The sequence below is a fragment of the Myiozetetes cayanensis genome, unplaced genomic scaffold, assembly GCF_022539395.1.
Source record: "Myiozetetes cayanensis isolate MyiCay16 unplaced genomic scaffold, myiCay2020 scf4, whole genome shotgun sequence".
NCBI lineage: Eukaryota > Metazoa > Chordata > Aves > Passeriformes > Tyrannidae > Myiozetetes > Myiozetetes cayanensis.
The window spans coordinates 64,492,708-64,517,769 of record NW_026087631.1 but is presented as its reverse complement, the minus strand read 5'-3'; the positions used below and the strand labels follow the sequence as shown (position 1 = coordinate 64,517,769).

The window sequence follows — 25,062 nt, the reverse complement described above, 5'->3', positions numbered from 1 at the left end:
GCCAGGCTGGCCCAGCACCGCTGGCATCTTGCCAGGTGCAACCTCACAGCCCCACGGCTGTGGCCTCAGCAACCCCAGGGCGCCATCCCTTGCCTTGGCACAGGCGGCCTAAAGGGATCCCCACCCAAGGATGAGCTGCCACAGGGAGCTCAGAGGGGAAGGCAGCCCCACAGCCTGGCTGGCATGACTGGAGCTCGTGCCCAGTACAAAGCAGCCTGTGCTTGAGGGCTCTTGCGGGTGCAGGGAACCTGTTTGCAGCTCAGAGCTCCCACAGAGTGAGGCAACCCTTGCGCTGGAGGCAAACACGAGGGAGGGTGTGGAACCTCAAGCATTACAGCTGCTACCCCAGGGTACCACAGGCTGCGAGAGTGTCCTGCACCTCAAACTGGACCCTGGAGCAGCCTGGCATGTCATACACAACACCCTTGACACTGGTTTGGTTCAGCAATTTGTTTCCTTTAATGGACACACGGAGTCGCACGGCTGAGATGGGAGCGTGGGGGCAGGACCTGCGGCGCCGAGCCCCCCACGCTGAGGTAGAGGTGAGCCTTGCTCCACACTCACCTGCTCTGGCACCCCGGGGTGCAGGTGGGTGGAGGAGGCGTCCGCCCAGCCCCAACGAGGTAGTTTGGAGTGCCTGCTGTCTCCCCACCCTATGGCTGGGGGACCCTGGCATCTGGGCAGTCTTTGGTGGTGGTGGGGCTCTGCTGGGCCTCCCTGCCCTCACCTCTCACCCCCAATATTAACCCCCAACCCCAGCCCCAACCCAATAAGCTCCACCCCCACCATTCCCACCAATATCCCCATTATTTGCCCCCACCAGGGTGACCCCCCCTGAGCTGAGGACCTGGGGGGCTGAGATGCCACTACCCTGGTGGTGTCTCAGGGCAGGGGCAGCAAGCCCAGGCAGCACAGGAGGGCTGGGTAGGGGCATCTGCAGTGGGTAGGGGGTGTAGTATATGTATAGGGGCTGCAGTTTATACAGGGCTACAGTTTACAGGGGTTGCAGTGTCTGGATGGAGGGCGTGCATGGAGGCCTAACATGGGCACCAAGGGGATGCAGTGTATGCATCAAAGTGTGTACAGGGGCAGCAGTGCGTGCATTGAGGTGGGTACAGGGGCTGCAGGACGTAGGAAATGCAGCATGCAGGTCCCAGGGAGTACCCCAGGCAGCAGGAGATGTACAGGGGGTCAACTGGGGGCAGTGCCATGGGAACGAAGGGATGTGTGTGTCAGAGGGCACGCACGGGGATAAGGGACAAAAGGGCCCACCTAGGTGTTTTTGGCCTTGCAAGGACACAGCTCAGTACTGGAGCAAGAGGCACCTTGGGGTCCCCCATCCCACCTTGGTGGTGCAGCTGGGTCCCACAGCTCAGTCCCCCACACCCCGGGCACCCCCAGCTGCTTTCAGGGTGCTTTCAGGCCTCTGCCTTATGGTGAGGCGCTGGTGGGAGTGTGGCTGTGAGAGGAGGGTGGGAGCAGGGGGTTTGGGGCAGGCATGGGGTTTGGACGGGTCTGGGTGCTCCCTCCACCAGGCGCCGGGGCAGCTGAGGGACGGCGGGCGAACAAAACACCTGGGGAGCAAGAGCAAGGGGGTGAGAGCAAGCGCAGGGTTGGGGGATTCACTCACCTGTCGCCCAGCACCCAGGCTGGGCAGCGTGGGACCAACACCCATGGGAGTTCAAGCTCCCTCTTCATCAGCTTGGATGTCTCCCCCAGCCCAGTTGTCCCCGCACACATGAAGCTGCCTGTGGGGTGGCCTGGGCCCATTTGGTTGGCAGCCCCACATGCTGATTAGCCCTGACCTTTCTGGCTTGTTAAATATTTAAGTCCTGAAGGAAAAGCCATCGATTTTAATTGGGGGGTGTCTTCAGAGAGCAGGCATGGAGCTGAGGGACATAGGATGAACTGCTTGGCCAGGTAGGTGCACACTGGCACCCCAAAGGATCCTCTGCTCCAGCAAAGAACTCCCAACACCCTACCCTGCACCCAACATCATGCTCTGCACCCAACCAAACCACCACCCAACCGGAGACCCTCTGGGCACACTATCATCAGGGTGAGCTCAAATCCAAGCCCTGCCTGCAGGATTCTGGGATGCAGGATGACCCTAAGGGCAGCCTCACTTCTCAGCCTGAGTCTGTCCATCCCCCACCTTGGCCCTTCATTGCTAGCACCTGCTATGGGCAAATTTCCATCCTTGCTGACCCCCTCCTTCTCCTGCCCCCTCTCCCCAGGCCCTGCCACTTCATTACGATGGATTTTATAGTAAAGACATCAGATTGAAGGAAGGACTTGCTGGCCAGGCAGTGGCTATAAGTTATTGGATTTCCTGGCCGCAATTACACAGGCCAAGCGGCCCTTCTATTTACCTGTGTAGACAACTCCATTTATTTCTATTGACATGTTGATACTGCTAATGCCGTTGGTGGACAGGTTCAATGCGGTCTCCTGTCTGTCATCTGGGGAAAGAAAATACCAATATGAGCGTTAAGAGAAACAGAAACAAGAACCTGCCCGAAAGAGAGAGAATCAAGGACCTCCTGGGCATCCATGCCCCCTCTCCAGCTGCTGTTCCTCCCACCTTGGGAGAGGGCGAGCCCAGGCTGAGGTGCTGCACCTCATTACCTCGGTTGGAGATCTTGACGTTCATGGGGAACTGGGAGGCCACAGCCAGGAGGTTGTGCTGCAGCGCATGTTGCACCAGCCGCTGCTGCTCCTCTGCTGTCAGGGCCACCTTCTTCTCCGGGGGCTCCCCTGTCTCCAGCTTCTCCCGCAGCTGCTCCAGCACCGCTGCCTGTGAGGCAGCTGCTGCCTGGGCTGCTGTGAGGTGGTGCCCAGCCAGTCCCACGGGGATAGCGATGCGCCCTGGCACTACTGCCGTCAGCACGCCATCCTCTGGAACGATCAAGAGACCTCAGTGGGGCCCCCCATCTCCCCTTCCCCACCATCCCCAGCTGGTGCCACCTCCATCCCACCAGCATAGGGCAGGACAGGCCACCATCCCCAGCGTCATCTGGGCTTGGTCATCCAAGCCAGCAGAAATAAACTTTTCTCAGTTCCAGAAAGGGACTAAAGGAACAAGCTTTCTCCTATTTTCCCCAAGCAAAAAGGGCAAGAGCAGACAGAGAACATCCCCACTCCTGGAGTAGTATCCATCCCTGGGAAGAGAGAGCTGCCACAGGGCAGATGTGATCCTTACCCACCTTTCTTAACACTGTGCACTTGGCTGAGCTGGCCACAGCTGTGTGTGGAGATGCTGAGAGCTGGCAGAGGCATTTTGGGGGTGCCCAGCAGGGTTGGGGTGCTGGCTGGCGAGTAGTTGAAGAGTGCTGTGCCAAAGGTCTGCCTCCGTCCCTCCCGGCGGTTGCTGTCGATGGCAGCTTGGAGCTCCCCAGGAGAGCTGAGTGCCCGCTTCTCACATTCGTAGGGATACAGATACTTCATGTATCTGCACGGGGAGAGAGCCAGGATGAGATCCAGCATCACATGCTCTCCAGCCAGCCCTTGTGCTGAGCAGGACCCAGGGTGGGGATGGCACTTGGGAAGGGGCAGAGCCCTCCAACCACTTTTGAGGCTCTCCATGTCAGACCCGGCTCAGGGCTCTGGGAGAGCTGAGCCAGTGTGTGCCCCAGGGTAGGGTGTGTGCCCCAGGGCAGGTGCCCCCACTGCCAGGCACTCACTGTGTGCGGAGGGTGAAGGCAGCGCTGGTGATGGAGGTAGGTAGGTTGAGGCCCTTGGTGATCTCCCGCCAGATCTTCTTGTTGATGACTTCTACCAGGCCACCCTTGTCTGTCACCAGCCGGTACAAGGTGTACAGATCCAGCACTTGCTTGGCCATGATGGGGATGCGGTTCACTGGTGTCCCTTCCAGACGCACACAGGACACAGAAAAGGGTGTGAGGGGGAGCCCACAGGGGCCCTTATTACCTGGGAACACAGCCCCCACCCTCTCCCCACTGTCACTGCAGGTACCCACAAGGAGAGGCACATCTCTCCATGCCCATGGGCACATTGGGGTGCAGGCAGGACCCCAGGGTGCCTGGGAGAGAGGCACCCTGCTCAAGAGCAGGGGAAACCCCGGCATGTTGGCACAGGGTCACCTTCGATGGAGCTGTCAGTGGGGCTGGATATACCCTCAGCTGGGATGTGGAGCCACAGTGGGATGGGCAAAGCGCCTTCTTCAGATTCCCTTACAGAAGGTTGTGCCTCTGCAATTCTTAGAGCTCTCTACGGAGTGTCAATCCGCAAAATCTCTCAGAGCATCCTAGAAGGATTCACTCTGTAATGGCCTGTCAGAGCATCACAAAGAGAAACCCCATCTAAACTTCAAGAAGGGACCCACCTTGTAACCTCTCTGGAGAGGGATGCCCCCACAACCCTTCTGGAAAGACTCATCCTACAGTCTCTCTATGGACAGATTTACCCTCCCAACCCCATATAGAGACACTCACACAACAGTCCCTGAAAAATCTCACAAACCCACAGATGCCCCCAGCACTTCCGACTGCTTAAAGGCCTTTGGTGCCCTGCCTCAAGAGACCTGACCCCAAACCCCTTGAAGCACCCTTAGTAGAGACCCTGACCCCTGGTCCCCGCAAGAGGCCATGGGGCAAGGAAACATGGGGTCACCAGGGTTCTGTGACCAACATGGTCTCCACAGCCACCAGGTCTGGTTACAAACCCTTCCCCACTTCCTCAGCACCCCCAAATAGCCCCACAGCCTTGCTCTGCTCCATGGCACCTCGGGACAATGGTCTGGGCAGTGGTTGAAAGCTGCAGCAGGGCCGAGAAGGGACAAGCATCACATCCTATCCCACCCTGTCCCATCCTCTCCTATTCCACCCCATATTTATTCCTCCTGTGAGGTGGCAGGGCACAGGCAGTATTGGAAAGCCATCCATTTGGCCGGGGGAGGCTGTCACGACTGCGCTTCGCCCCTCAAACGAAGCCGTCATTCACCGCCATCCTCTAGCATCCCTAATTTATGGCCCTGATATTGGCTTGGCTTCTTCACATAAGCCTGAAAAATGAGCTCTTTTTATTCTTTTACTGAGTTAATTTAACTTTTTTTTTTTTTTTTGTGTGTGTGTGTGTCTGTGTTGTTCACCCAGTCGGGAAGGGGGAGAGGAGTTTATCCTCCTGGGAGAAAGGCAGAGATATTGACTTGCTATCTGCTGTCAGTACCTCAGCAGCCCTGGTTGGAGCTGCCGGCATGAGCCCCATCACCTCAGAGGGGGGCCGATTCGGGGGCTCTCCCTCACTCCCAAATGCGAGTTTGCAGGGTCTCATCCCCCAGTCAATGGCCCATGGACTTTTTTTCCTCTTCCCCCCTCTCCAGCCGTGGTGGCCAAGGAGAGTGGCTCATCATTAATCTCAGGGCTGTGCGGGCGGGCAGCCGATGCCTGTCCTACTGACAAAGGCACCTGTCTTCGTCCCCACAGAGTGATGGCCCGGGCCCCAGCCAGGGCGAGGGCCACAAAAGCCCAGGGAGGTGATGCAGCCATTGTGGTGCTGCAATTAGCCCCTTGATTGATTAATGGCCCCGTGTTATCAGCAGGGCCCTCGGCCTGGCAGGGAGATGGGGGGGCCCTGCAGATCTCTGATGAGCAAATGCAGAAACAGACCCCCTATGACCCAGCTCACTGCTTTTGGGGTCTCACAGAAGTTGGGGCACAGGGATGAGGTGCCCCACTGCATGCACCCTGTATCTGATGGGGGTTGTGCTGGTATCACCCCCATTAACCACTGTGGCCAGGTGGGCCCTTGTGCCACAGGCTTCAGAAGGACTGTGCCCAACCCATTTTTCAGCCCTGCTAATTTTCCACCCTGCTGCCACATGTCAATGCTGAAACTGCCTTGACAAATGTTAGGGGGCACGCATCCCCTTTCATAAGGGTTCACCCTGCGGGCATTAATCCCTCCTGACCCACTGTCACTCTGGGGACACAGCCAGGGTGTCACAGGCCTGCCCGTCCACCCCGGAGTGCCACAGAAGCAGCTGCAATGGCTCACCCATGGGTGCTTCTTACCCAGTTCCTGATGACCTCCGGGGTCCTGTCACTGCCCCACAGCCCCTCTGATCCCCTTTCTCTCTGCTACTCAACTCCAAACTCACCAGCTCCTCCAACAGGCTTGTGAACACCCACAACTGCATTCCTGCACCCCTGCCTGCCCTCCCCAGGGGGACAGCACCCACTTGGAGGAGATAAAGGATGGAGTGGACAGAGGGCACAAGAGCACGAGAGCCCCACATCCAGGGATGTAGAATAGAGCACCATCAGGGAAACGTGGAGCTCCCTCCCTCCTCCCCAGACCAGCAGGCACTTACTTAATTAGCCCCGGCCCCAATAGCGAGGGAGTTAATTAGCTGTGGAAAGAGAGATAATGAAGCCGCAGAACAGCCCATGAATCTTGCGGCTGATGAATGCTGGGGGGCCAAAGCAGCACCGGTGCTCCCCCTCGCTCCCCACAGCCCTATACCAGGGCCAGGGGGATCGCGGGTCACCCAGCCCTTCCACCACCTTCAGCCCGGCTCCAGCATGAGTCCCACGGCTGTGCCAGCCACCCATAGCACAACACTGAGTGAAACAAGTTTATGGTGTCTCAGTCCGACCAAAAGTCAACCTCTGCAGCCCCACAATCAGGTGAGTACCCTCACCACCCTTCCCACAGGCAGGGCATGCGGGCAACTGTCCCCTTCTGCCCTCCCTCACCCCACACACGGCTAGCCTTGCTGCTCCTGCACCCCCTCTCAGCCTTCCCCTGTTAATTAGCTCGGCATTAACCTCTGCCTGGGGTTTACTGGCTATCGAGCGGCTTGTTCATTAATCCACACACCAGCAAAAGGCTCTAATTAATACAGCCGCCCACACGCCCGCGCTCGGCAACTTTTAATTGTCGGAGGCCCGGCCGGGGAGGGCGAAGGTTAAAGCATTTATCGAGTCCCCGGGAGCCGGCACGGCCCCCCATGCCGATAGCAAAGATTTCCGATGAGGATGGGTTGGCTGGCGAGCCCTTAACCCCTGGGTGCCCGGCGCTGGCCCCACTCCTGCACAGCATGGGCGTCGCTGAGAGGTGCTGTCGGTGGGCATCCTCAGGAGGTGCTGCTCATGGGGAGCCCTAATGGGCACTGCCAAGGGCACTCCCACCAGGCGTCACTGAAACGCCCTGAAAGCTGCTAATGGACATCATTAACGGGTGTTGCTATCGCTTGTCGCCAAGGGGTATGCTAATGGCCATCCACGGGCCCTTCCCAGTGGGCATCCCTGCTGGGATCGCTGACCGAAATCGCCATCCCCCGCCTGGGGTTGGGGGGGCCACCCAGGGAGTGGCACCGCAGGACCTGCCTGGGGGTCTTGCAGTGACCTGGAGCAGCTCAGAGCCCGAGAGGACCACACTGTGAGCCCCCTGCCAGCAGCTGAGGCAGGGGTGAGATGGTGACACCCACCCCAGCCACCCACCTTTACCTCTCTTCTGCATGAAGCCAAAGAGGTCATCCAGGAATTCCTTGCGTTTTGGGTCCTCATCCAGTTCGTAGAGCTGGGGGCAGGAGAGAGAGGGATCAGCGTTGCCGGCATAGGCAGGTAAGAAAGGCAGAGGGAGCAGTGCATGGGGCTGGCCCCGGCCTGTGCCAGGACCTGGCATCATCCCTGGCCCCACCTGCCTGCTCTGCCAGCAACAAGAGGCTCTGTGTGCACCACAGACAGAACCCCCAGACACATCCTCTGTGCTGCAGCACTGGACTCTCCCTGTTCCTAGGAGAGGCACAAACCACTGTTTTGTACTTTTGCTGCAGAGATGCTGAGTCTGTGCTTCAGTTTCCCCCTACCCCTTGCCTTCTTAGGTGGAGGAATCACAGTGTTTCAGCCCAGAAGCATCAGCAAACCCCAGGCCCCCAGGTAGGACTTTGGGATCAGGATGCTCAGCCCTGTTCAGTTCTTCTCTGGCTCAGCACTGCTCAGTGCTGGTGTTGACCATGTCCCAGCACAGGATCAGCATCCTCCTCAGATTTCGTCTCTCACAGGGACACATGTCCACCTGCAAAGAGGAGATGCTGGTTCCCATGCCAGGGGAGGGAAAATTGGCCTGGCCATGGCATTGGTTACTGTGAGGGATCTGCCAGCGCCGGGGCTGCCCCACTGATGCAGAGTGATGAGGCCACTGACCCCCTGGGTAAGTGCAGCCCGAGCCGTGTCACTGCAACTCAGTGGCCACGGACAGCGTGAAGCACCTTCACAAAGTGTCCCACTGCCAAATCCTTCCTCCTCACCTGGCCATGGTGACCCTACAGCCATCTCCCCTGGCTTGCTGCAGACACACCCCACCCCAAATCCTTCTTCAGGTGCGCGCTGGGACCAGGGCGTGAGAAAGGCACAAAGACTTCCCACAGTGGGTGTGGGGGGTGCAAAACTAGGTACGAGTGCACTGTGTGCACCTGCATAAGCACAAAAACAGATGTGCAGCCCCCGTGTGTGCACTGATACTGGTGGTGGTGTACCCCAGCAAGTTTGTGGGTGCACCTGCACGTGAGTGAGCACGCAGTTGTGCAGATGCACACTGTGAGGATGCGCTGGATGGATGCAGGTCCAGGACACATGAACATAGCCCCCGAGCTGAGCTGAGGGACAGCAGCGGGGAGGCGAGTGCAGCCCCTACACCGGGGGCATGAAGTGCTGGCTCCGTGCAAAAGTCGGGGCTCGCCTGATTCCAGCACAGCGCCTGAGTGACCATGACAAATTGGAGCCCGCCAGATCGATGGCCCAGCAGTAAAAGTCAGAGCACATGAAGGAAAAATTAGCACCAATCGAAGACGCTATAGACACCAATTCCTCCCAGCAAGCCCGGCAAGAATTTAAAGCCATTGAAAAGAAACAAAACTCAGCAGTCCAGAATGGATTTCCAAAACATATACAAAGAAATGCAAGCTGGAAAACAAAGTCAGGCACAAAATAGAGTCGTTTAAAAAACAATTGTGCTGGGAAAGGCTGTTAAAAACCAATAGAAAGGGAGCACACCCCCCTCACTCCCCAGCACATCATTCACCAGATAGATAAAAGGAGCTGTGCTTTAGGGACATCAGGCTGAGACATGGGATGTGGGGATGGGGGGGATGCAGGGACACGATGGGGACATCAGTGCAGAGATGTGGGGATGCAGGGGTGCAGGGGTATGGGAATGGAGGGATGTGGAGTTGCAGTGATTCGGGGTGCAGGGGGACAGGGAGATATAGGGATGTGATGAGGACACATAAATGCAAGGACATGGAAATATAGGGATATGGGGATGAAGGGGCTTGGGCGACATGGAGATATGGGGATGCAGGGGTGGAAGGGACATGGGGCCATATGGGGATGTGACGATGCAGGGATGCTCCTACAAACATCCCATGGTTCCTGCCACTGAACAGACACAGATACCTAACACGGTCCCTCATCTAACACACTGGTGCCAGCTGCCTGTCCCTTGTCAGGGTGCTAACTGCTTGTACCTGAACTGGTCTGTGGGTGCTACTGCCAGACTGCCACCACACCCACTGGTGCTGAACTGCCTGGCTCCATGGTGTTCCATCTGTGCCGGTTCCCTGCTCTCTGGATCCCACTCACTCATGTCCTCCTTGCAGCTGGCTGCTCTTGGAGTGCCCTGACTCCTGGGTGCCAGCACCTTGTTCCTCTCCTCCACTGGGGTGTTCACTGCCTCACTCAGTACCCCTTCCCCATTGCCTGTTCTTTCCCAGGAGCTCCTTGAGCCATCGATTACAGTAACTAGGTCAGGCTCCGAGCAGAGCTCCAGGAGGCTGCTTTGATTTCTGCCCCAGGAAGGATGTGTCAGCCAGGCTTTGCCTGCATTTCCCTGCCTACAAAAGGGCTCTGACCCCCATTGCTCCACACCAAGCCCGTTTACATTCCCTGAAATCTCCTGACTTGTCAAAGCAGGAACAAATCCCCCCAAAACTGGCAAACAGTGCTCATTCCACAGCAAGGGGAAGCCACAGCCTTCCCAAGGATCACCAGTGGTTGAGCTTCTGCACTCAAACCTCTGCTGGGCCTTGGGGTGCCATGCTGGAATGGGCTGCTACTGACTCCAGCCCCCAAAACAGGTGTGACCTCCAAGTGCTGGGTCCTATTTTTCCACTGTTTATTAACCCCTAACCTTTTAACTGTGGGGCACTGAAATGCAAAAACATGTTACATCCAACGGGGGGCAAAGGTCAGCTTTTAAGTGGAGACAAGAGCAGAACTGAGTAACAGGGAATCAGCTGGCAAGGTCCTTGGCTACACTGGGATGCACTGGGTGTTCCCTGAAATTTGGAGGTGATCAGGCTGGAGAGAAGGTGGTTTTGGTGGATTCCCACTCATGGGAGGTGGGGGCTGAGTCCCAGACAAGGATGGTAAAGGCATCCTGCCATCACAGCTTCACAGGAGTGACACAGGGGTAGCAGCGTGGTGGTGTAGGTGGTGGTCTGCTACAGATCCAGGCAAGAAGAGACCTATCCTTCAGTCCCCAAAGAAGGATCCAGCTCCATCCATACCCAGGTCCTGCTGCTTACCCTGTTCCTCCTCCTGTAGGGGGGGACTGTGGTCCCCTCCAACCTCACTTGGGGACTGACCATCTGAGAGGCAGATCAGAGCTCTCTGGAGTCATACATGCCTCACCTGGCTGTACATAACCCCAGGAGGGCTGACACAACCCCACACGGGTGTACACAAGCCCATGCAAGCCTATACAACCCTACACAGGCATGCACAACCACGTATGGGCTTGCACAACCCCACAGGTACACTCAGCCACAACTGTGCACAGCCCCTTACGGGCATTGCACAACTCCACACAAGCACTTGCACAGCCCTGTACACGGACACACATCCCCCCCAGGGCCACCTGCAAGCTCAGACGGGCATGTACAACCCTGCACAGGCACACACAACCTTGCATCAGTGTGCACAGCTGAACACCACATGAGTGTGCACAAGCCTGCACATGCACACCCAGCCCATGCAGGCACCAGGCCCTACACAGGAACCATGTCTGGATGTGCAGAGCCTCCCACGGGCATGTACAGCCCCACGTGGGCTGGCAGGACCCCAAGGTGGGCATGCAGAGACTTTTCATGGGTGCTCTGCACGAGCATCCACAACTCCACACGTGCATGCCCAGACCTGCGCAGGTGCACACCCCATTTGTGCATGCACAACTCCAGACAGGCCTGCATAACCCCAGAGGGGCGCACAGAGCCCCAGACAGGCAGATGTGGCCCCAGACAGCCACGCACAGCCCCAAACACACACGCCCAGCCCTAGATGGAAGATGCACATTGCTGTTACGTTCACACGCAACTCCACATGTGCACCCACAACCCAGGACTGGAACACACCACTCCAGACAGGCACACACAGCCCGAGACTGGAACACACAACGCCAGAGGAGCACACACACCACAGCTGGATCCACACAATCCCACACGTGCATGCACAACCCCAGCCAGGCACTCTATCTGGATGGACACCCCCAGCCCTGTGCCTCGGAGCAGTGGGCCTTGCCTGGGGGAAGTTGTGCAACACAAGCAGTGGCTCCTGCTTGTGGTGACCTATGAGCAAGGACCCTTTTAATCGTGTTTGTATTGATATAATTAGTAACTCATTTAACGCCATCGATGTAACTATATTCCTCTATAAACAGAAGTATTAAACTGTCAAGTCCCAGGATCGATACCCTGCCAGTGCGCAGTGCAGCTCTGCCCTGCTGACCTCGGGGACCCCTGCTTGGCCACCCCATCAGCCATGGAACCCCAGCACCACCCCAACTCCACCCAGCACCGCTGCCTGAGTGCTGGGGCAGGACTAGGGCAGAATGTCCTCATCCCCCACCCCACCCTGGGTGCAGCTCTGGGACCCTGCTCCCTCCTGTCATCCCATTGCCATAGCGAGATCTATATTCCTTAAGGGATGGGGATAACAGCGCTTGTCAGGCAGGTTAAAGGTCAGCAGGTCGAACATGGTTTATTAAAGGCATGTGAATAAACCCTGTGCCTCCTCCTCCTCACCGCAATTAAATAACATCGTTAGCTCCACTCACTCAACCAGGAGATGCCTCTCCTGGAGTCAGGGGGGCTTGCAGGGATGGAGCTGGGGTTCCTGAGACCACTCAGCCTAGGTGATTCCTTGGACAGAAGGAGGATGTGGCGAGGTGCTAAGCCACCCCACAGGCATTTCCAGGCTGCCCTGCCTTGGTGAGTCCCTGCACACTCCCCCCAGGGCACTGCTGCCAAGGGAAGCAATCTCAGCTCTCAGCAGGACCCTGCACAGCCCCCGCTCAGCTGCCACCTCCTGCTGGCAGCCAGAGCTCGGATGGGAAGCAAGGATTTAATCCACTTAATATGAGTTGTATTGATCCTGGACCCAGCTCAGCTCCCCCCCACCTTGCAAACCCCCCTAACCCTGAGCCGCTTAATATGCACCACATTGATTATCTGCACTGCTAATTTTTCCATCTGGTCCCTGTTCACGCAGGGCACTCAGGTAACACTTGTCTCCCTGCTCCCCAGGCCTCCTCGGGTACAGCCACACACCACGGGGGGCTGACCACTGACGCACAGTTTTGAAGTCACCGCACCCCTCCAGAGCACCACTGTTGCCTCTGAATGGGAGTCTCTGGCTCCTTCCCCCAGGGAAATGGTACACACCAACCAGGCACCAGACACTGGAATGTCCTGCCCCGTTCCCTGATGGCATAGGGGGAACAGCCATGAGTGCCTCAGTTTACCCTGCAGGTCAAGCAAGGAAACTGGCTATTCCCATTTGAGGCACAGCCCTGTACACCCTGGGGTACAAGGACCTCAATAGTGTCCACGGTCAGAGGCCACCAGCTATAGGCCACACATAGGAAACCAAGGGCTTGTGGATCCCTCTTCCCCATCCCTACTGCCAGAGCTGGGGGGCAGTTCACTTCCCGCCAGGCACAAACCACCTCCTGACCTTGCGAGCCACCACTCGCCTCTGCCACCAGTTGTTAATAAGTTAATGGTTACGGGACGCCGGCTGCATTGGAAGGCACTGCCGCTTCCTGGGGGGACGCTGCTCCCCTGACCCCACAGCCTCGACGGGTGCCGAGGTGCTCGCTCACCCCAACATCGCCAACCCCAGCAGTCACCCCACCGGTGGGGCTGGACACCTCCGATTGGAGACCTCCCCCAGAGCCGCGGCTCCCTCCCTCCCTCCCCCCAAAAAAAGCCTTTCATCACGCTTAATATTTAACGGCGCTTTATAGAGCAGCAGGTTTAATCAGCGCTGATAATGCGGCAGATCCGGCAGGTCATTAAAACCCCCCTCCCCGCCGCAGCAGGCACTGCCGCTCCCGGGAGGGCTGCCTGCTGCAAACATTAACCCGGCTCCGCGCAAGGTGAGGGACTGTGTGCTGGCAGGGCCGGCCTTGAGACGAGCAGCCCCTTGCCCGCAGGCCTGGGGTGAAGTTGGGGGGGGCTCACAGGGTCCCCAGCCTCCTGCTCAACGTATTTTGCAAGAGGGGAAGCTGAGGCACGGGGTATCGGCTCGGCTCCCCCAGGGGCTGGAGGCAGAGGAAACGTGCTGTGGGGTGCCACCGTGGGCGCCATCCATGGCCCCGCCCTGCTGTGTGCCCCATCTGTCCGGGGGCTGCGGCACGGGGTGGGCTGGTCCTGCTTCCCGGCGAACGCGCGTCCCCCACGATCAGCGCCTTGTTACTTGTTCATGGCTGAGCAGGCAGGGAGTCAATGAGCGGATTTGTTCGGGTTAACCTCCCTGACCTGCCGGTGCTTGCCACACCACTGCCTCCCCCTCCAGCCTTGCCTTCCTCCCCATCTCTGCCTCCCCCTCCATTCTTGGCTCACCTGCGATCTCTCCCTGGGTGACTGAAGTCGTGGGACTCCCCCCCCGGCCTTCGATCTCTCCCGAGGTGATCAGAGCCTTGGGACCCTGTTCATTGCCAGGACCACCCCAGGTGTCCCCGAGGGACATGCACATGCACACCCTGAGTGTGCACACAGAGCACATCCTGGGGCTCTGTGCATGGACATATCTGCTACAGGGCTGGGTGAGTATGGGGGTGCACACCCAGGGGGCTGTGTGCATGCCTCGGATGTGCACTGGCTGCTCAATACCCACTCCCCCTCATGCACCTCTGGCCCCATCCCTTTCCTCTTGTCTGCTGTGAAGGGATGATGTGGGAGAAGGGGCTGGTGTCCTTCCCCACCCAGCTCCCCCATGCAGGCAACCCCAGCCCCTGTCTTGGCCTCCAAAAGCCGAGTGCCCAAGCAGAAAGAGCATTTGGGGCTGGTGCTCACCCACACCCTGCCACAGACCTGGGATGTGAGCTGTGGATCCATGATGAAGGAGCCCCAAGCTGCAGCCTACAGGGGAGAACAGCCCCACCAAAGTAGGCATCCCCACTGGGTGCCCTGTGCCCCAGGGAACATGGTATGTTCACCTTCTGCACACTCAGGCACACAACAGCCTGCTCTGCAGATGCACACAATCTTCTGCCTGCTCTCCTTGTGCAACTCAACCTGGACACATTCTCCCTGGACAAACAGCCCCACCATGCATGCTCACACAGCCCCTAAATATGCCCCCCCTCTGCTCAGACCCCATGCACACTTATGCACCCCTATACACTCTTCCTGTGCACACACAATCCTTGTGCACATCCATCCATTCCCTTTACACACTCCCCATGCACAACCACTAATCATGTGCATGCTCACATGTCCCCTACACATCCCTCCTGTGCATACTCACACAATCCTATACAGCCTATACAATCCATGCACACCTGAACCTGCTCCCACCCTCCCCCCCCAGGTGCAAAATGCCCTTGGGACCAAAGTCCACCACCCAAGATCTAACCTCCCCGCTGCAGCCCTGCCCAGCTGGCTGCCAGCATGGGGAATTTACCTCCCCTATTACCCCAGTTAGTGGATTATCAGAGGCCCAGATTGGTGAGGGGGTGCATCACCCTCCAAATTTTCCACTCACATCTGATTTTGGGGAGGTGGCTGAGGAGGAAGCCAGAAGCAGTTGCAGGATGGGGGCTCCTGAGAGTGCTCCTTGGCCCTCCAAAGCACCTTTATTCTCACACCCACAATTAGTTTTTATGCGTCCTCTCTGGAGACCCAACCTCAAGTTATCAAGACCCCCAGATGGAAGATGGTGTCATGGCAGCTCCCGAGGCTCTCAGCATTCCCCAGGCTGCCGTGGAGCTGGGAAGTGCCCTGGGGGGCAGCAGGGAGCTGGCACACAGCAGGACCACTCAGCATGGTGGGGCTGGACAAGGGGCACAGAGGTGGTCTTGGAGGGGGCTCAGCCCCCAAACCCTGCCTCAAACACCCATGGGTCCATGCAATTCCATACATGGAGACAGTGGTGTGTGAACGTACACGCTGGGACACCACACGTGTGTGGTGCGTATGTATCCACACACACATGGTCTCATACACATCCCTACACACATATATTGGTGCATACACACCCGCACACTCATACAGCGCATTCCAGCTCTCACATGGGGTTGTACACATTTGCACAGTCCTGTGGATCCATACAGACACACAGGGTCTCCCAAGGATCCCTAAGCACAGGGGAACTTACAGGTCCACACACACTCATCAGCTATCACGTGGGATCAGACACATACCCCCCCATTTACCCCCACATTAGTGGCACTAATATGGGTCCACACACTCACTCTTGTCTGCATGCACGCACCCCCCAAAAACACTTCTGTATTCACTCCCAGTTGTACCCCAGCAGCCCCTTGCTCCTGCCCTATGCCCTGCACTCATGCTGAGCTGCTGGAGCTGTTGCAGCTTCAGGGATTAGCACACTGACCTTGCTGCTGATGCCACCTTCCCACTGCAGGTAGTCCCGGCCTAGGAGCAGAGCTCTGCCTACAGGTTTGCTGGAGATAAGCCTCCAGGCAGATGTGGACAGCAGCAAACACACCATGTCCACCTCCTCCTCCCACCTCTGCAGTGTAACCAGAGACTCTCTAATTTAGCCCTGGGAGCCCTTCAGTTGTTGTTGCTGCACCTGGGTTGAAGATGCGCTGGAGGCGAGGAGGGGGCTGGGGAATGGAGACCACTTCCCTGTTCCCAAGCTCCCTCTCCTCAGCCTCCTCCATTCCCTGGACATTCCTGCCTCCACTCCCTCGATCTCCCAGGGACACCACCGCAGAAGAAAGCAAACGACAGACCCTGCCACCCCATTTTGGGGTGACTTCAAGGCATGGGGTGATCTGTGGCCTAAGGAGGTCTGCGGCTACAGCCAACTTGTGGCACTTTCCTCTAGGCTTTGAGACGCGACTGCATGCATTCACAGCTGGCAAGCCCTCCCTAAATACATGTAAGGGACAGGTGGGTGGGTGCAAGAGGTAACTGCCAATACCAGGGAGAGGCAGGGCAGGAGAGAGGAGGAACAGCCATATGAGGATTTGGCCGAGGATGATGGTGAACAGCTGCTGGCAAAACCAGCCACCCCTAAATTCACTGCTGAAACTACCAGATACCTGAGAGTCCCCAAAGGGCTGGCTGCGGCTCACCCCTCTCAGCTGCTCCTGGGAAGGGAGGAATGAGCTTCAGAGGGTCCTGTTTCCCCGAAACACAGATGGGTCTGAGCATTCTGGTGGGGCCCCGGCGGGGAAGACATCCTCCTGCCAGCAAACACTCCACTGATAGCTGGACACAAAGCCCAGGTGTTTAAGTCCCTCCTGCCCTGGGGGATGGAGAAGGAAGCCTGGGGATCTGGTGCTGTTCACTTGGAGGCAATGAGGGCACCCATCGCTGTGTACAAGCATAGCTCTCCCAGCAGGAAAGCTGTGTTCATGCAGCTGAGCTGGCACCAGCAATGCCAAGCTCCTAATCAGTCAAATGTGATGCAGCACCACAGCACTGCAACTTGGCGGCATCTCCGTCCGTGAGGAAACTGGGGTTCATGGGCAGTGCATGGTCAGACCCCCCTCAGTGTCCCCCACCTCAGGGCTGAGGCTGCCTCACAGCCCTGGGTGTGGAGACCTCCCAGACCTTTGCCCAGATCTCTACCCATGTGTCCTTATCAATGTACATAAACCGGCGCCGGGGGCTGATGCAAGAGGCAGGGGTGAGGGGGTCCCAACCTTGTAACAGCAGAGCAGCCCTCCCAGTCAGAGCAAAGGTCCCATCAGCCCCCCCCCCCTCCCCAAAGCAGCGTCTCAGGAAGCATATAAAACCAGGGCAAACACAGGGGATATTTCCCCAAAGTGCTCCTCTAGGCAAAGCAGCATTTGCCTATTAACCCTCAGTGGGTTTCTCCACCACAGCCTTGTTCTCTGCTCCCATTCTTAGCACCACTGCACTGTGTGGAAACCCTTCCATGGTTGGTCCTGCACCAGTCTCCCAACCCATCCCCATCAGGGTGTCCTCCCCACTGCAGAGAGATGGGGAAGTGTCGCCCTGCCCATCTTCTGTAAAACAGCCTGGATTTGGTGGTCTCTGTTCACTTAGCTGTGCTTCCAACTCAGGAGGATGACAGCAAAGACAAACCCCGAGACCCATCCCAGGTGATGCCATGATGGCTTGGGGCAGTTTCAGGCAGGGAGTCCTGGTGGGAAACATAGCCCTGGTCACCAAAGGGTCTCTCCCCAGCTCCAGGGCCCGCATGCCCACACTGCCGGTGTCCCAGCAGCTTTCCAGCAGGCACATGCTTTCCCCCCATCTCCCCCCTTCAGCATCACAGCCCAGCTCCTGGGAAACCTCTAAAAGCCAAAGCACAGCCTCCCTACTTACTACCTGTGGAGAGAAGAGAACCTGTTCCCCAGGCTGGGTGAGCCACAGTTCTGCAACCTGAGGAGGGCCCAGCAAGGACACGTCCCTCCCAGGCAGGGGTATGTCCCCTCCTGCATGATGACAGAGGAGGGATGGGAGTGAAAGACACCCTGCAGACCGCAAAACAAGCCGGTACCACAGCCTGCTCCAAACTGCATGGGGAGATCCCACTGTTCCCTGGGCTGGCTGGGACGTGCCACCAGGTGGGAACCCAGGTGTGGCTCTCCAGAGCAGGGTCCATCACCTTTCCAATCACGGTTGGAAAAAAAACAAAAGAGAGCAAGCAAGGAAAGAGCCAACTCTGGCCCTAGGAAGTGATGGCAGGATTTATCTCGCACCTCGACCTCTCCTGCGATCTCTCTCCCAGTATTCACAACGCTCCTGCCCTGCACAAGGAGCCCCAGCCAGGGGCAGGGTGTGAGGCTGAAGGACGAGAAATGCCGGGGATGCTTTCTCTAGCCTCCCTGGGAGGGAGGAGCCGCTTCCCACCTCCCGGCTGACCCCAGGAACCGGACAGTCAGCCTTTTTCTCTGCAGCAGGGTGTAATGTAACACTTCCCGGACAAGCTGTTTGGCCTGTGCAGCTCACCTACCCCAGCCCTCCCCGGGCTGATTCAAGGAGTGTCAGGCACTGGCAGCATCCCCGGGCATGGCCACGGGGCAGGTGCTGCCTGTGCCCTCTCCCTGCTGCCTCACAGGCAGGCAGGTGCCAAGTGGGTGAGCCCTGGCCACTCTAAGTAACAATGTATTGACGACTCTTGAAACAAAAAAGGCCCAATAACAGCCAGAAGTTGAGTCCCTGTTGTTGTTCCCATCCTCTCTTGCCAGAACTGGATGAGACAATAACTGCCCTCATCCTCCTGTCCCTGAGCAGTGCCCTCCTAAATGCCACACACCAGCTGTATGGGGACATCTCTGTCCTCTTCCCTCACCGCATCTTTCCCATCACCCACCGTGCCCCTCTCTCCCTGACAATGAAGCTGAACTTCTGGGGAGCACAAACCTGGTCTGGTGCTGTGCACTCCATGCCCACACCCTCGTGGCACCCGCTGTGTGCAAACCAGGCTTGCACGACTCAGCACAGTAAATACAGGCAGATCTTTCTTCCATCCCATATACGAGTCCCTGGAGCCGTTTCCCTGCACCAGATCTCGGTGGCACAGGGGTCTCCCCTGTGCCCACCAGGAGTGAGGCAACAGGGTCAATGTGCTGGTCCCTCCAATGTAGGAAATCAATAGGCCTCATTGACCAGCCATAATATGCCCCGGCCCTTGCAGGGGCACAAGGGAGCTCAGCTCCATGGCTTGCTGGCTCCTTGGGATAACCATACACACCAGAGCCTTTACCCTTTTTCACCTCTGTAAAACCTCTGTGGACAGGGGTCAGCCTGTTTTACCCATTACGGAAAGCACCAGGGATAGAGCTGGCAGGGATGAGGGTGGGCAGAGGGAGATGCCTGGACACTGGCAAAGGGAACACCGAGGAGGTGGGGTCATGAAGCAGGGGTGAGATGGAGTTTGGTGACAGGGAGATGGGGAGCATATGAGGATGTCTATTAGGGTGGGACAGGGCTTAGGGACAGTGGCAGTGAGGAGCATTCAGGGAGTACTCATTTAGAGGAGGATGAGGACCCAGGACTGGGATGCTGGGTTGCACTGACTGTACTTTCCTGGGATGAGGTTTAGAGACAGTGAATAGGTACTCAGGGGGTTCTCATTTAGCATGCCATTGCAATAATGCCTGAGTTAACGGGGATACTGGCGCTGTCTGCTTGGGATGGGACTGGGATGGCGTGTGGGGTTGCGCATTTAGAGTGGGACACAGAAAAGGTTTGGCAGCAGTTACGAGGTATAAGAGGTGCCCATTCAGGGAGGGCTGAAACCCTGCATTTGGGGACCTTGGGGAGACACCGGGGATGCCTGTCCGGAGCAGCCCGTGCTGGTGCCGGGCAGCGATGCCTCCTACCTGCTTGAACTGCTCCTCGTAGGTCCACTCGTGGTGTGGGGGCGGCGGCGGGTCGCGGGTCTCCCCTTCTTCCTCCTCCTCCTCCTCTTCCTCTTCCTCCTCCTCTTCCTCCTCCCCCGGAGCGGCGGGCAGCGGGCGCGGGCCGGAGGCCGGGCGGCGGCGGGGAGCGCCGGGCGGTGGCCCGGGGCCGGGAACGGGCTCGGTCGGGGGCCGTCGGGGAGCGCCGTCGGGGCCGCGGGCCAGGCGGGCCGCCTGCTGCCGCTGCAGGCTCTCCATCACCGCCGCCAAGCGCAGCCCCCCCGCGGCCCCCGGCCCCCGCGGCGGGGCGGCCGGCTGCGGGCACAGGGCACGGCCTGAGCGCCGCCGGCGGAGGAGCAGGAGGAGGAGGGACGGGAGGAAGCACCCCCCACCCCACCCGCTCTCCCAGCCGCTCCCGGGGGCCTTGCCCAAAAGTTGCCCGCGGAACCGTGGCCGCGCCGGGCGCGGCTCCCGCTGCCGGAGAGGCTGCCTCCCCGCGCCGGGATCACCAGCTCACCCTACGGGGGGCCCGGCCCTCCGGTACCACATCCCCGTTCCTCCGGGGGACGCCCTTCCCGCTCCTACCGGGGACAGGTCCCACTGGTCACTGTCTTACGGGAAGCCTCGCTTCTCGGTCGGCTTCGGACCTATGTCCTGCTGGGACCCTCGCCCTTGTACCACCGGGAACTGCGTCCTATCGGGTACCCTCTTCCCGCTCCCACCGGAGACCTCCGCCCCGACGGTCCCACCGGGAACCGTCTGCTACCTACCCCTCGCCGCCTCGTCCCCGCCGGGGACCCCGTCCGGATCCCTCTGGAGCTCCCACCGGGCGCCCTGTCCTGCCGGGATCGTCCTCCCGCTCCTGCCGTGGACCCCCATCCCGCTCGCTGTCCCACGCGGGACCCCCACCCCGCTCCCGCCGCGCACCCCCGCGCTGCCGGAGCCCCTCCGACCGCTCCGTCCCTCACCAGGGCGGGTTTGGCCGCCAGGCTGGGGTTTTCCACCATGCCGCCGGCTCCGAGCGCCGCCCGGGGCTCGCCCCGCCGTCCCGGGGGGCACTGCCGGCTGCTCCGCCCGGTCCCGGCCCCGGCCCGCCGCTCACATGGCGCCGCGCCCGCCGATATTTCTTTTATTCCGCAGCAGATGAGGGTGGGTGGGATTTTTCCCTCTTTTCTTTCTTTCTCTCTTTCTTCCTTTTTTTTTTTTTTTTTTTTTCCCCTCTTTTTTTTTTTTTTTTTTTTTTTTTTTTTGCAACAAGTGGCAGTCAGAAGCAACACCCCGCCCCACTCCCATTTGCTAGCGCACGTCAAGGGAGTCACCCGGGGAGGGCCGGGCTTGCGGCAGCCCCGGAGGGTCGCCCCGGCCCAGCCCGCCGAGAGCCAGCCCGGGGCAGCCGTGCGGGGGAGCGGCGGGAGGGGCCGAGGTTGCGGGCGCAGGGGGCTGGGCGACCCCCAGTTTGTGTGTGTTCTTGCGTGCTTTGGGGTGCTGGAAGAGTGGAGTGCATGGGCGTGCGGTGCAGGCTCTCCGGGTGTGCACACATCGATGTGTGAGAAGAGGGGAGTGTATAGGAGGGGTACGCGAGGGGTTTGCGCGGAGATGTTTATTTTACTTATAACATTGTGCCTATTGCGCACCTTTATAGAGGTGTGTGTGTAGATACTTGGGTGTGCTAGGAGAAGGTATTTTGTTTGTGTGTTTGTCGCTTGAGTGCATAGGTATGTGCACGCTGGGACAGACGACACACCACACGCGTGTGCAGGATGTCTGATCATACCTGTATCTGTGCCTGCTGGGAGAGATGAGTGCACTACACGCCTGCAGTGTGAGCACACACGTGTGTGTTTGCTGCTGGGGACAATAATAAATGCTCATATCTGTATGTGGGGAGCTGGGGTTGTGTGTTTTGTGTGTTCACCCGTTGGTGGGCGCAGGCTGTGTCAGGAGAGGTGGGGGTGTGCACTGTGTGCACAGGCAGGTGTGTGCACATGCCTGTGTTTGGGGGTGGTGGGGGTGTCAGTCCATGTGCTGGTGCAAAGGGGGTGTTTAGGGCAACCTCAAAGTGCTGAACTCTGACTGCATCCTCACCCAGCAGCAATGTCCCGTGATGGGGTCTGAGACCTGACCTCAGGCCAGGACCTCTAAGGGATTGTCTTGAGGCGTGCTGTATGTCCCTGGTCGAAGGGATCAAACTGCAATGTGGCCTGGATACCCAGATAGGCTTCTTGGCACGGTCAGGATAGGACCATGCACCTCCTCTGTCGCTGGACTGGTTCAGTGCTGCTGGCTTGCCCTGTAGCCCTGCTTGCAATGGGGTAAACTGTGGAACCAGGGTATCATCAAGCATGTCTCCAGATATGAGAAAACAATGTGATATGGAATGAGGACACAGCATCTTGCTGCCCTGGGCAGGCCAGAGGCCATGGGGAAGCACAGACTTCACCTGCTAGCAGCTTCCCCACACTGTTTCCTCACTCCCCCCCAACCTGTCTGCCTGCCAGTTTTTTGTTTGTTTGTTTGGGGGGTTTTTGTGTGTTTTTTGTGGTTTTTTTTTCTGTGGGTTTTGTTTTGTTTTGTTTTTTGTTTTTTGTTTTTTTAATGGAGGAAACTTTGCCAGGAAACAAAGGAGGTGCTTGCTTTTCCTTGTGCTTTTCTTTTTTGGCCAGGGCAGCTGCAGGGTTTGCATGCATCCCTGGGGAGCAGTGTCATCCCGTATCACAGGGACTGTGGCTTTGGCTCCATCCCATAACCAGAGCAGTTTGTCACTGAGACTTCATACTTCTTCACTGGGTGTCAGTGGCATGGGATAACAGAGCTTGGGTGCCAAGGGCTGCTGGGCCTATCCCCTCCACAGCCACCTATGTGCTGCAGGGGCCATGGGCAGCCAGTAGGAGCCAAATCCTCCCTTTTATTTGGAGCATCTTGCAGAAACAGCCACTGGCCACGGCTGTGGCAGGAGCTGACTTTGCTCTCAGGCCCTGTGGCCTGGGCTGATCCTCTGCCCCACTTCACCACTTCCCTTTGTGGGGAAAAGGTGCTGCTTATGGGCTCTCCAGCTTCCCTGTGAGCATAGCTGGAGAAACTGCCCCTTGTCTTGCCATGGCACTGGTGACTCTAAGGGCTTCTTCAGCTCCTGGCACCTCAGCTGCACTCAGCATAGTGCAGCATGCTTACCAGAGAGGCTCTCCTGGAAAAATCAGACCCTTCCCTGGGAAAGCAGGGCAGCTCACGACCCTGCAGGGCCCCCAGACACTGTTTATCTTTGCGCAGGAGATAAATTAGCTGTCGGCCGTCCTATTTGAGGGTTGGACAGCTGTAGCTTGCACTGGCCCATCCCATCCTGCTGCGGCAGACGTAGGGACCTCCCGGCGCTTGCCAGCCCCTCTGAGCATTAGTTTGTTGGTGGCTGGCATTCTTGTTGAATTGCCACTGGGAAGATGAGACCTGGCCCTATTTCAGAGGGATCCACAGAGCCAGATAACCCCCAGGACTCATTGCATGGACACTCATCCCACATGGCTCCAGCCTCCCCTCACAGTGCTGCTGCCTTGCACCGCAGGGTGCTGACACGCTCTGCTCTGGGCTGTGCCTGATCCACTGCACACTGAAGGCTGGGCTGGGTGGGATGAGAGACTTGGTGATGGTGTGGAACTACTCCAAGCCTCAACATGCGGGTGTTTGGTGAAGCTCCCCATCTCCAAGGCTGAGGGGATGCTTAGGTTAGTGTATCACCCAGGGATGTGGGATGTGGCTAGGCTGGCTAGTGGCAAACCCAAGGTCTCCAGGGGGTGGAACATGCCCCATTGCCTTGGGCATGGCCACCAAGGGACCTGTCCCAGCCTGACCAGCATGACTCAGTTCCTCTCCAGAGCCTCTGCAGTGGTAACAGCAGCTCTGGGGTTCTGAACTTGTGTCATGAAGTATGTCCGTGCTCAGGCTCTCCTCGGTGCAACAAGCAGGACCATGTCCTCTGCCCCCTCCTGCTCAGTGATTTGCACTGATGGGGTCTGGTGATGCTCCCAGCTGGAGAGAAATTCCCCAAAGGGCTATTGACAACTGTGGTTGAGGCGGCACAGATAGATAGTAGAGGTATAGATGGGCACAGCAGACAGTGGAGCAGAGTGAGAGATACTCGGAGCAGAGAGATACCGCAGGAGGAATCGAGAGATAGATCCTGTGGGCTGATCAATACCTACTGCATGTGGAGGGACAGCAAGATAAAGTGAGTTGCAGGGGGAAGGTGTTAGGAAGGCAGCGATGTGCATTTGTCCTGGTAACAGCTCTGGGGAGATGCCACTCACAGTTGCTTCAGCTGGGGCTGAGCCAGAGCCAGAGCCAGGGTACAGGTGCCCGTCTCCAGCTACTCCACAAGGGCTTGTGTCCTTTAAGGTCGCCTGGCATCCTGTCTGGCCTCTGGGTATCAAAGGGTGCCTATTTTCTGTATGTCCTGGTCACACACTCTGTCCCCACAAGGTTGTCCCTGCTGTCTCTTGGCACTTTGAAGGATGGGTTCGTGGGCAGCCAAGGGGGAGAGGGGCAGTTGGAGTGGAAGCCCTGGCCCTGGCACAGGGCGACTGTGTATGAGTTTCTACCCTGTGGCTCAGTTTCTCCATGAAAATCAAGTGATGGCAAGCTGCAGGGAGTGGGGTCAAGCCAGTATGGACCCAGGCAAGGATGAGGAGGTGTGGGGAGGAAGGAGCAGAGGCACCAAAAGCCTTCATGACATGCTTTGTCCAGGACTCATTTTTCCTCTGTGATCACTGGAGACATTTACCTGACTAAGAGGCTGCAAACACTTGCACCAAAGGGAAGGGATGATTTTTGGGAACCTTGAATGCCTGGCCCTGTCTGTGCTCAGTGCTGGGATGGGGGAACCCCTCCTGCTGCTGCAAAGTAGCCAGGGTTCCTGAGTCTGAGATGCCCAAGCTACATGGTTTCTTTGCTTGGCATGTCCCAGCTTAGCTGGGAATGCTGAGGAAGGCATCCTCAGAGCAGCCTTTTGCATAGACAGGGCTTCTGTCCCTGCAGCTGGGCTGGGAGGGATCCCCCACCCATGATGGAGTTATTGACACGGGTGCTACAGAAAACACTGCTGAGATTGTTCACACTAATGTTATTTAGCAGCAATATTTCCGTAATAAAAGAAATCAATGGGCAAGAGAAAAGACCTGTCCAGAGCTTTGATTTTCTTATTTTAATGGCATACTTATTTACTCCCACCAGCGTGCCCATCGGATTTTCATTATGCAGCCT

General features: G+C 58.0%; 1 protein-coding gene across 1 annotated transcript; it reads right to left on the bottom strand.

Annotated features, from left to right (window-relative positions):
- Positions 1-1,389: 1,389 nt before the first annotated feature.
- ARID3C (AT-rich interaction domain 3C) lies at positions 1,390-20,088 on the bottom strand. Its single transcript, XM_050329345.1, has 7 exons — positions 19,795-20,088; positions 7,470-7,542; positions 3,684-3,867; positions 3,207-3,451; positions 2,629-2,898; positions 2,373-2,462; positions 1,390-1,574 (listed from the first exon to the last, which is right to left on the bottom strand). Exons 1-7 carry the CDS (start codon positions 20,068-20,070, stop codon positions 1,432-1,434), a joined length of 1,281 nt encoding a protein of 426 aa, XP_050185302.1. The 5' UTR covers positions 20,071-20,088; the 3' UTR covers positions 1,390-1,431.
- Positions 20,089-25,062: the final 4,974 nt, after the last annotated feature.